Raw genomic sequence first — 12,604 nt, 5'->3', positions numbered from 1 at the left:
TATTGGTGACGTATGGTTTTAGTTGAAACGTTTTCAAAATATTCTGCTGCTTTTCAAAGCGTTTTTACTTTCTTTTCTCTTCTTAATACACATTCATTCACTACTACTTACATTTAATATCTAACTCATTCAGCCTTCAGCTACAGAAACCATTCAACTATTACATTATTCAGCTATTTCAGGACATTGAGGCTATACATTTGATTGTTTATACTTTTTTTTTTAAATATTAAGCTTCTTCACTATTTTTCCTACTCTTCCAGTTTAACATTTCACTTTCAAGTTTTCAACAAAGTCATTGCAATGCATTTGAGCTGTAACAATTTTGATTCAAATCATTTCACTTTTCTGCATTTCTCCGCTAAGTTCAGCAACACACTTACTTGGTTTCTGTAGCTAAAAGCAGCTACAGAGACCATTCAGCTAATAACATATTCAGCTTTTTCTGCATTTTCAGCTAAATTCAGCAACAAATATACACAGTTTACAGCATTCACACGCATTTTCAGCAGGAAATGCCTTTTCTAGTTTCCATTTAATGCTTCTCTATACTTCTACTCCACTGCATTTCAGAGGCAATATTGTACGTCTTACTGCAGTAGATGTATTTAACACTCTATAATTTACTTTTTATATAAAAACACATGATATCCTGATATAATATGATTATACTACCTATCAATAATGTGTTTAACAACGTCTCTACAATTGGCTCCTAATTTACAAATGACAAGATTAAAAGGCTTGTCCATGTGATACAAACAAGATGATACAATATTCTTTGATCATATAATACTTTGAAAGAGCCATTTTGCATACTTTTACTATTGATTTACAATTAGCAGACAATACTTCCGTACTTTATGTAACTGAGATGGGCCATTATGCAGAATGAGTACTTTTACTCCCCTGTACTTTCATTACATTTTGATGCTGATACTTGTAATGGAGTATTTAAAGACCATAGTATTTATATTTGTACCTACAGTAAGTACAGGATCTGGGTACTTTACCCACCTCTGATACTATCTCAGCTCGCATGCCTTCGTGTGTAAAAGCACGATGGTCAAAATGACGTTTCGAGAAACTTGTGCAACCCCATAACGGTGGCTCTATGTCCTGGTAACAGCACTTATTGTGGAGCTGTGGTAGTTTCTGCGCTTCTCTTAATGGAACAAGTGCCTCTCCCATTTCCCCGAGGGCTCAGCTTGTTCAAACAGAGTTCAAGGCTCTTCTCTTTCCTGGGAAAATTATAGTTTCACAAGGCTCTTCCCTGAAGCTGGAAGCTTTATCTCAGCAGCATGAGTGATGAAGAGATTTATGGAGAATAGTTTTTTGCTCTCTGCTAATATTGGAACAGATGTAGAGAGTCTGTTCAATTTGAAATAAGCAGTCGAAGAAAAAGTACTTGGATGTTTAACTTAAGTACAAGTTGTAATACTAATTTGTAAAAATAAAAAGTAAAAAAGCGAAGTACAGAAGTATTGGCATCAAATTATACTTAAAATACCAAAAGTTAATGCCTTACTGCCCTTTTCAGAATCGTATACAGTCAAATGTATCAGTAATATTTGTACTAGCTTTTAATCTGAATCTGTAAACAAACAATCTGACTTATTTTTGTCAATTGAACGTAGTGGTGTAAACAGTAGAATATTGGCTTGTGTAATGTCATTAGCATAAAACAGAAATACTCAGGTAAAGTACAAGTACCTCAAAATTGTACTAAAGTGCAGTACTTGAGTAAATATACTTTAGTAAGTGTCGGACCCCTGCTTCACATAAATAACCTGCTGTCATTCTAGTGAACGCTTAGATGTGATATGGTAACTTTTAGTTATGTTAGTTCAAGGTAATAAGAAGTGTGTGTGTGTGTGTGTGTGTGTGTGTGTGTGTGTGTGTGTGTGTGTGTGTGTGTGTGTGTGTGTGTGTGTGTGTGTGTGTGTGTGTGTGTGTGTGTGTGTCCTCAGGCGACTGCTGGCTGCTGGCGGCCATCGCCTCGCTGACCCTGAACGAAAACCTCCTCCACCGAGTGGTTCCTCACGGACAGGGCTTCCAGCAGGGATACGCCGGCATCTTCCACTTCCAGGTGACAGCAGCTTCACTTCCTGCATCTGAACACACAACACCACAAAGTATAAAAACATTCTTTCATCAAACCCTAAGGACGTTCACATTGTAGGGGAATTCCTGCAGTTGTGATTTTAGTTTCAGCAGCCAGTAGTTCAGTGCCAGCTCTCTTCATAATGTGTTTCTGCCGACTCTTCCTGTTGGGTCATTTCCTGTTTGGTGCACCACTGGTTTTGCAAACTGTTGGTGTGAAATAACAAAGAGTTTGTTTTCTTCTGGTGTGGAACAGATTATTTTCTCACATTTTTGTTTGTAGTTTTGCTTGACTTCCCATAGCAGGCAGAGTAGTGTTGCGTTCAGGTGCCACAATAGTTTTCCTTCCAGCTGATTCGTTGCTCCTGTGAACAATGTTGTTGTTCTCTCGCTGTGAGGAGATGCATGATGTCGTTTCTCTTTTGAAACTTAGTCACAAGGAGACCCCTGTTGCTGTCTTTTACATTTCTTTCACCTTATTCAAACCTTATTTTGTTTATAGAAAGAAAAACTGAGAAGTTTACAGATTTTTTATTTTTGCTACAGTTGCATGCTATGCAGCTCTTACTGTGATCTGAAATGGCACTGAAATTATAAAGGGATTATAAAGCAGAGAGAAAGTTCAGTGAAAACAATTTTACTATTATCTTTTTAGTAATTAAGCTATCTCGTTCTCCTGTGAGGAATTCCTGATTTCTCCTTTATTACTAAACTGAATCCTTTGGGTTTTTAACTGTTTCAACGAAAAACATCATTTTGCAGAATGGCACCTAGATACAACGAGGTCATTTATGGTTCAAAAATGAAACTAATCTGCAGCGGGAATCATACAAATCTGCAAAACCAGTCCGTCAGGAAGGAGTTTAACTCTTTTTTTCTCCCCCAATAATTTCCCAGAGAGAAAACAGCATGTCTTTCTCATGTTAATCTCCTCTTTTTACTTATTACGCCTCAATGGATCATGCCAGATAACTGACTTCTCAGATCCACGCCCATTCAGTCCGTAATGCAATAAACCTGGGAAAATTTTGAGTCACTGTCAGACTGTTTTAAACACACTCCTAAACCGACAACCATTTCCTTATCACTAACCAAAAGAAGATATTATCAGTGATTTCTAGAGAAACAACTATTGTTAACAATCAAACATCTATGTGTTTAAAGTATCACATCTACTTCCTGAAGGACCACTCCTGACATGAAATAGTCAACATTTAGTCTGTCCTTACGGCGCGAGCATCTGGTAGACTGCTGGGCCTTATCAGCTGAACTTTGCTTTGTACACAAAATACTCCAGACACACACATGAACACACGCAGCATGCACATTGGAAACAAATCATTAGCTGCTGCACAAAGCATTCATGCTGTCCAGTCGGAGATAGGGAAATATGTGTGGTGTAAAGTTATGAGAAGCTCAATTTGAATGTAGTATAAATAACAACCAAAATGAATACAATAGAAAATTACTTCCATAATCGAGAAATGTCATGAAATGATTGAAGGATGGCCTCCATTGGATTCCATTGTTTACTTCCATATCATGATTACATCTCAATGTAACACTTGCACTTTTATTGGCTAGCGCTCAAACCCATGTACGTGATAGGCTAAGACATCACTGGCAGTTGATCACAACAGAGCCGGCCAGCTAACCAATCAGAGCAGACTGGGCTCTGGTTTCAGACAGAGGGTGAAAAGAGGTGCTGCAGCACAGGCAGTATGAGAAAAAGCTTTTTGAACATTGAAGCATGGAGACATGTCACACTAGAGGCACAAAGTACAAATATATAAACCTGAACATGGGCATAGTAGGGCCCCTTGTATAAAAACACCTTATTTATATGATGGCCAATCCTTTGGCTTTTAGCAATCACTTCAGTTTATGACACGATACTTCTTAAGATAATGAACACATTCCTGTACTTTGGGATTAATGCACTTTGAGTTGGCCACCCTCCTTTTGATGCAGATAGAATTTGGCAACCAGACTGTCAGCCTGCCAAGCGTTGACATGAGAGACAGAACAAGGAAGTGAAACAGGGAACAGGGGGGGAGCTCTCATACATCAAAGACGCATATTACAACCCGTAGGAACTGACCCAAAATGTAACACACACACACACACACACACACACACACACACACACACACACACACACACACACACACACGCACACACGCACACACGCACACACACACTGCTCAATCATGGAAAATCTTGAGACTGTATTTGCTCAATTTCAGCTCCGAGGCTGCTGCGCTGACTCATCTAGCATTGGCGGATTAATAAATACCATCACACACACACACACACACACACACACACACACACACACACACACACACACACACACACACACACACACACACACACACACACACACACACACACGGCTCCCATTTCCACATGTCTGCTGGGGCTGGTGTCTCAATTACTGCAAAGTCAGCCGAGGGAGAGCGGAGTATTTGGCCCATTTTTCACCGAATATTTCCCGAGATCTTTATGAATATAGACATACTTGTTCTCTCTGCTAGGATGAGTGGAAATAATACTTTCATTTGCTCTGAAGGCTTGTAAATGCATGCATGTGGTTAATGTACATGCATGAAATAGCTTGTGAAAAGCTTTCCATTTAGTATCCAGTTGCCCTACTTTCATCACTTTCTATTCTATTGTTTTAGCCTCTATTCACTGTGTTTGCATTGCAGCCAAGAATTGTTTTCATTCTTTCCTTTTTCCATAACTTGCAGTTTCTATTTTTTTTCAAGCATGTTTCCATTCTCTGTTCCCTTTTGCGTGCTGTTGAGTCTTCCAGGGATCTCCCTTTGTAACGGTTTGGATCCTGTAAGCCTGTGGATTAATTTCCCAGACCTAGATGAGTCATCCCAAAATGTAATTAGGGCTGCTGGCAGTGTGAATTTTAAATGGAAGTAGGACGGAAAAGGAGGAAGTCTGTGCGAAGGAGGCAAAACAAAAGGAGGGGGAATACATTATAAACTAGGCAGTCGCAAACAAACGAAACAGAACTGGGGCAGAATCTTTTATCATATCCTCATTTCACACAGAAAGTCTGAGCATTTTATTGAATTCTGTTTAGGATTCATCTTGCTTTAAGGCTGCAAGTTATGACACAAATGTGCAAGTTAATTTCCCCCAGTGAGGCTGGGAGATAAATGCTCAGCAATGTGAGTGTGACAGAGTAGCATGAAATGTGTGTGTGTGTGTGTGTGTGTATTGTGTTGTCTTCAGTCAGCCGTGTTGTGACACAGTTCCTCCCAGAGGTGGGTTCAGCTCTGCAGAGCAACTCATCCATCTATCGTCCATGTTGCTGTACACACACATGCTGACATGAGGCACAATCTGTAAAATCACATATACATGCACACACACTCAAGCTGTGGCTTTTACGTGCTAAATGACAAGCGTGCAACCTCCTTCCCCACTCTTTCTCTGTCATACAAACCTAATTATGTTGACAAAGATATATTTCTTTCATTACACTGTAACAGGCTTATCCGGCACAGGCCCAGGGGGCAAAGAGTTCATCAAATATCTCTATAATCGTCACAACACGACTTCAAAGAGACTCTTAATGGCCAGAAATAGACGCAAAACAACCAAAAATATACTCTTAATGTATGCAAAACATCCAAAAGGACTACAAATAAATATATAGACTAAAAATAGACACAAAACAACTACATGATGCTAAACAACTACAAATAGATGCAAAACAATCCCCAAACAGTTATGCGGTTCCGATCAAGATATACAAACATCAATATGAACAGAGAGTTACACATTTCACATTTATGTTAGTTAGTATTAAAACACCTTCAAACAGTCATAACAATTTAACATATCACATTTAAATCTTACGGCCCGTCTACACTACAGGCATCGAAAAATGCTTTCAACGCTTCGCCCATTCACTTGAATGGGGTGACGTAGAAGATTTTTAATCTTCGCCGAACTGCATTGTGGGGAGCATGGCATGGCTTTGCAAGCATCACGAGCATCTATCGGCATCAAAAGTTGAACAATGTTCAATTTGCATTTGAAAAAGGTGAACAATGTTCAACTTTTGAGGCTCGATGCTTGGCATCAGCCAATCAAATCCCGTTTATGCAAATCCCGCCAGTGCAAGCGCTAGCCAATCAAACCGCGTGCAAGCTGGGAGCTTCAGACATGCCCAGCTTCAAGATTTTTTTATGCCTGTAGTATAGACGGGCCGTCAGTTTAGCATTACGCTGATTTCGGTTTAGCAACACCATAGTCTTACGTAAAAATATTGTTATTTCAGCCTGTTGTGTTTAAAGAAATACTCTTTTGGAGGGTAGAAGTTGGTATTCTCTGTTTAAAACATGCCAGAAGTCAATCGTAGGACATCGTTAGCAAGTCTGAGCATGCACAGGTTGTCAGGTGCTTGAAAGCAGTGTGCCATATGGCCAGTTGTATTTGCATAAAAATGGATTTGATAATATAGTTAACGGTTTCATTTATAGGTTAATGTGCCAGGTCTTACTGCAGCCAGTAAGTAAAGTAAATGCTGTATCTTCTTACAAATCATTTCTATATGATGAGTCTGTGAAAGAGTGGAGTCTATTACAACACCCTGGTTATTGTTTAAAGAGACTTCATAGAGTACATACAGAATATATATGTTGTTGGCCTCTTCTGCCCTCTGCTGGCCAACAGCCACACAGCAATGTATTTGTATTTTAATCTCCTTTTGAAAACATTTCAGAGAAACTAACCTCTCTTTTATTAACCTGAGTTCCCCTGCTGGATTTCAAGCTACATATCTCAAAACCAGTCCTGCAAGCAAACTGTCGGTTTACAGACCAAAGCAGCTGGGATTTACTGCACCTTCTTTACCTTCAGTATGTCTAGTAATGATGCATAGCAATCAGGCGAGCCTACATTTTGAAGATGATGCATCAGGAGACAAAAGTGTTTCAATGCATCAGGTGAACTGAGGTTGATGGTTTCAGGGTTTTCTGAATAGTTTTCTCACTTTATGCTTAAATACCACGTGGCTGTGTGCCTGTTGGCCAGCAGGGAGCAGTGCATCTAACTCAACATCAGAAATGTATCCTGAAGCAAAGTATTTGAATAAAGTTCATTTTGTGACGAGCCACCATGTTCCTGTAAAGCTCAGACTCATCTCTGTGTGTGCCGGATGTTCTGGCATCAAGGTGTAAATTACATTCTGGAGATGTGACATGGCTTCAAATAGAGGCCTCCTAGTCTAGACTATATATACACTAATGCTGCTATACTTTAAAACGTTTACCCTCCCCTTTGCCCACTTGAACTGAGAAACTTTAAAGTCCCGAAATGGATAACTCCAAACTCCAGCTGTTAATGTAGTTTTTCTGAAGAGCTAATTGAGAATGTATCTGTCCTCTTTATTTTTCACATTATTAATGGAAAGTAAATGTACTGAAGAACAGCTTTTAAGGTACTTATTAAAATAATAAGCTTAAGAAAAACTCACTATATCTCTCCTAGTCCTGGGTTTGATGAATGACCGGCAAGCTATATAGTGGAAATACATGACTTTATCTCCCTTCAATAGTTTGTGTATCTTTTGTAAACTTTGTCAGTTTTAATATTGGTGTTTTCTCGTGTCTCTCGTACAGTTCTGGCAGTTTGGCGAGTGGGTGGAGGTGGTGATCGATGACCGGCTGCCGGTGAAGGATGGCAAGCTGCTGTTTGTCCACTCGGCAGAGGGGACCGAGTTCTGGAGCGCACTGCTGGAAAAGGCCTACGCAAAGTAAGACTGACGGACGTCACAAACTGAATAATGCTGTTTAAATGCCACTATATCAAATTCATATTGTTGTTGCTACCAGCTTTAAGTTGCCCACATCATACCTTGAATGGTAGCTACATTTGACTACATTTTGGTTCTTTTAAAGGGGACATATTTTATTTGTAAGGTTCATAATTGTGTTTGGGTTTCTAATACAACATGTTTGCATGCCTTGATGTAGAAAAACACATTATATTTCTCATAATTCCTGTCTAATTATATCCGTATTTACCATCTGTTTGAACTGCTCTATTTTAGTGCCTGTCTCTTTAAGAACACTTAAACAGCCAGGTTTGCTGTGATTGGTCAGTTTTTATGCATCTGCATCACAACTGCAACAGTGTTTTAATAATTTCATACGATTTAAATGCACCTTTCCCTGCAATTGTACAGAGTGGGACGATTGCTGCTTTTTCGTTCTTAATATAAACACAACATAATGAATATGGGTCTGCTCAAGTTGTACTCTCAGTATTTCACTCTCAGTTGGATGATCCCAAGTTAAGGCCTGTTGAGGACCGTAGTTTGAGGCACGACTTTGTGCAATGAAGCCTGTTGGTGGAGAGTTTCTGGATGTAGAAAATCTTTCCTTGGAACACCATTGACACACACTTGAGACTGCAGCTGCTCTGGTGCACAGCTGTGGTCTCAGTCGTAAATCTGGTTAGCTGTTATAGTGAATCACAGCATTGTTTGAATAAGTGTCAGCGTGCCAAGTGAAGGGGGCTTCCCAGTTAAGAGCAGAGAAGAAACGCTAAGAGTGTGATGTAAAAGCAGGATTTATGCATTGTAACATTTACTGTATGAAGGTACATACTGTATATGGTAGTGTCGCACAGTGTGGAGCAGTAAGTGTTTATTAACTGTTCCCCCTTAGCAACGGTCATGTCTATAGATTCCCTTTAAGGCCTGCAAGTATATCTAATATTCCCATTTGTACTGTATTTGAAAGAGTTGTAATCCTCGTTAATCTCGTGTTGTGTCCCAGGTTGAACGGCTGTTATGAGTCTCTGTCAGGGGGCAGTACGTCCGAGGGCTTTGAGGACTTCACGGGCGGCGTGACGGAGATGTTCGATCTGAGTAAAGCCCCCTCCGACCTCTACAGCATCATCAGCAGGGCCATAGAACGAGGGTCGCTGCTGGGCTGCTCCATAGACGTCAGTACTGCAACTTTCATGCTTCGGCTTTGAAGTTATTTCCAGCCTTATATTTACCATATATACATGAGAGTGGTATCAATCTTATTCAGGCAAATAAGCATTTACTCAAAACTACTCCTTTAACTCGTTTGCGATTGACAGTTCAAAAAGGACAGTTGTATTTCATACGATGAAATGCCCTTATCTAAGTTTGTATTAGATTTAAGCAACCTTTTTCTTAGTGCTCCTTATTGAAATGTCCCCATTTTCCTAACTTCCACTCACTTTTCTCTTTTTTTAAAATTAGACTCAAAGTTATATGATACAGTACTGGAGTTATCAGTTAAATCAATTCATTAAACAACACATTTCAAGTAGTAAAAGTACCAAAAAGGTGATTCTTTAATGTGAAGATTTTTCCTGCTTTTTCTGTTTGGATCATCTTATCTCTTATTCAGAATCAGAATCAGAATACCTGTATTAGTCCCACAGAGGGGAAATGTACGTTGTTACAGCAGAAAAAGAGCCACAGACAGCTAAATGTTACATTATGTTACATGCATTAAAAAGTACTAAGTAAAAAAAAAGTTATGATATAAGTTATTCACTTCTCTGTGCTTTTTGTTTAATTGTAAAATACACTTCAGGTAATGTTTTATACCAAATAATTTGCGAGAATACAATCATTATCAATTGTTTAATAATGAAAACAGTAGGTTGTAGTGCTTTGACACTTCTTACAAATCCAATAGGTGACAGTAAATATTTGTATTATCGTATATAACACAACACATACTTTAATTTGACCCCCTGTGAGGGCAGGTGAAAGGTAAAAAAATAGCCAGACATGCTGACCGTGGAAGTCCAATGGTTGGGAGGATTTTCACAAGGGGGGAGGGGGAACCAAACAGATTAAAATTACGTTTACATCATGGAATACAGAAAGTGTATTTAACTTACTACCACTTAAAATAGAGAATTGTTGTTGACAGAAAGTCTTTTTTAACCTCAGTTTCAGAGTATTGGTGAATTTAGAAGTAAATGCTGTAAATGTGAATACATGTAAGAAAAATGTGGTGTTGAGCCAGGAGAGGGCAGCGAAGATATTGAAACCTGTTGTAAAAGCTGTCATGAGATCAGCACATTTTTCCAGGACACGGGGTGTTTGCAGACAGAGGGGACTGAACTTCGTCTGTCTGATCATTTTCTGTACTTACCATGCCTCCCTGTGCTGCCCCGTCTGGGTAGGGAGGACTGCCATTCCAGGTCATTTTGGAGTAAAAGACCCAATACCAAAGTTTAAAGAGCTTTCTGTACCAGGGATGGGGAAATACTGTATAGAGCTCAACGACAACAAACAGAGGCAGTTTATTTGGTTTACAAGGTTTAAAAAATTGGATAGAAAATCTAATCTAATGTATTTATTGATTACACTTTTATTTATCACATTACACAAACACAACCGAACATTCCCCAACATTGGACATGTGGCAGATTACAGAATAATGCAAAAAAAAAAAAGTATAAAATGTGTAAGGGAAACTTCTGCAGCAATGGAGAGTCAGGACTCAGAGAGACACGAGGAGAGTTGGAGCTTTGATGTCAAACACTGGTTTTTATTACAAGTATCGGCCGGAGCATTTCACATCACAACTCACAGCAGCCAGAGGTTCTGACTGCACGGGTGGGTTGCCACATCAATTCTGCCCAGCCTCTCTCTCGATAGACCTTTTAACTAGTTTAATGAATTAGATTTAGAGATAATTAGAGTTAATCTACATATTGGGGGAGAACGTAAACATCTGGGAACACTGGAGATAGCCCCAACGTCTGGAGACACTCAATCACTTGTCTGACTCTTAGGTTCTGTGACCGAGAGTTGACCGGTCATAAAACTAATATCAACATTATAGCTGAGGCCTCCCATTCCTTAAGACAGATAACAGAGTCAGGGTTGGTCATACACGTCAAAAAAGCAGAAAGGTTAAATATCTTAGGAGTAAGACAGAATTATTCTCTAACAAAATCAAAAGTCTGCAGATGCTAGAAATCCGTTTAAAGTACAGACCAAGAATATAATAACATTTGCAAATTAACAAATTCAACAAAAATACATTAAAAGCACATCCACAAACAGAGCAGAGTACAGCTTTCAATTCTCCAAATAGATGTCCTCACAGTAGTTTAGTCTTTTCACTTTAACCGATAACGAACAGTCTTCTGGATAAATGCTTAAAATACAAAGTTTAGGTTCTGAACTGCAACTTTTACATTTATAGTTTGCATTTTCTACACATTTAAAAATGAGTTTAAACACTCATTTATTCAACACTGTTATTGTCTGCATTGTCTTTGTTTGCTTAAGAAGATCTGCGCTGTGTCTGCATGGCACTTACTTAACTGAAAAACATATCCACTAAATAAATGACCACACGAAAATAAGAAAACCAAAANTAATACATGTACCCATAGCCGCTACTTCCAGGTCCGTAACTGGGTTAAACTAAATGACCCTTCATTTCCCAAAATTCCTTCCGGATTAAATAACTGACTCAATTCTGGAAACTCTAACAACCGAAAAAGGTCTGGTTTCAAGAATTTACAATTCCGAGTCAGTTATTTAATCCGGAAGGAATTTTGGGAAATGAAGGGTCATTTAGTTTAACCCAGTTACGGACCTGGAAGTAGCGGCTATGGGTACATGTATTATTGTTATTATTCTTTACTTCCTTATATTTTGATATTTGAATGGTTTCTGTAGCTGAAAGTAGGCTGAAGTTATCGGACGGCAAAATATTGGTTGGAAGAAGAAGAAGAAGAAGAAGAAGAAGAAGAAGAAGAAGAAGAAGAAGAAGAAGAAGATTAAAGAACAGAATAACTATGGTGGACAGCGTTCCATTAATAAGATGAAAAGGATACTTGAGAAACTTAGTTAGATTCCAAAACAGAGATCTGTTTTGTGTTATCTAAAAGCTGATTGGTCTATTCTCATATCTTGAAAGTCAAAGGAGCTTTCTGTTTCATTATAGCTGGTGTTTATACTGCTGGTTAATGATACACAGGACTTTTATATGAAAAGTAATTATGAAATATGGCTGTATTTACACTCGTATCTATCATATAATCCCCTGATAGCAGAAGGTGGCTCAGCCAACAGATAGCCTCGTGGATAAAGATATATCCGGCTGTAAAACAAAGTGAAGCATCGTGTTTTCCGGCTCCACATTTTTGGGGTTATTGTTTTGCAATACAGCCGCTCCTCTGTGAGTGAGGGGAGGGGGTTGAGGCTGGGTAAAGTATTGCATTTGGAGATGGGGGATGTCACTTCCTCCACTCAAACAGAGAGGGGGAGTGGCCTTGTTTACAGATGTGCGGCAGAGAAACAAAGCATGAATTATAGATGCAGCTCTGTGTCGAGCAGGAAACATCTCAGGCTATGAACTGTTCACGTTCCTTCAGGCTGTCCATCTCCATCTGACACTCTACTGCCTCTTATCAGCCATGCTTCAATTCTACTGTACGCAATATGGCTATGGTCTTA

The 12,604-nt window shown here is 39.1% G+C and overlaps 1 protein-coding gene across 1 annotated transcript; it reads left to right on the top strand.

Moving 5' to 3' along the window:
- The first annotated feature begins 1,114 nt into the window (after positions 1-1,114).
- On the top strand, positions 1,115-9,566 carry LOC104942485 (calpain-1 catalytic subunit-like). Its single transcript, XM_010767714.1, has 4 exons — positions 1,115-1,122; positions 1,939-2,089; positions 7,752-7,885; positions 8,913-9,566. The coding sequence occupies exons 1-4, from the start codon at positions 1,115-1,117 to the stop codon at positions 9,112-9,114; spliced, it is 495 nt and encodes a 164-aa protein (XP_010766016.1). The 3' UTR covers positions 9,115-9,566.
- The last annotated feature ends 3,038 nt before the right edge of the window (positions 9,567-12,604 follow it).

The sequence above is a fragment of the Notothenia coriiceps genome, unplaced genomic scaffold, assembly GCF_000735185.1.
Source record: "Notothenia coriiceps isolate Sejong01 unplaced genomic scaffold, NC01 NC01_scaffold00004602, whole genome shotgun sequence".
In the NCBI taxonomy this organism is placed as follows: domain Eukaryota; kingdom Metazoa; phylum Chordata; class Actinopteri; order Perciformes; family Nototheniidae; genus Notothenia; species Notothenia coriiceps.
This window is presented reverse-complemented; position numbering and strand designations above follow the sequence as displayed.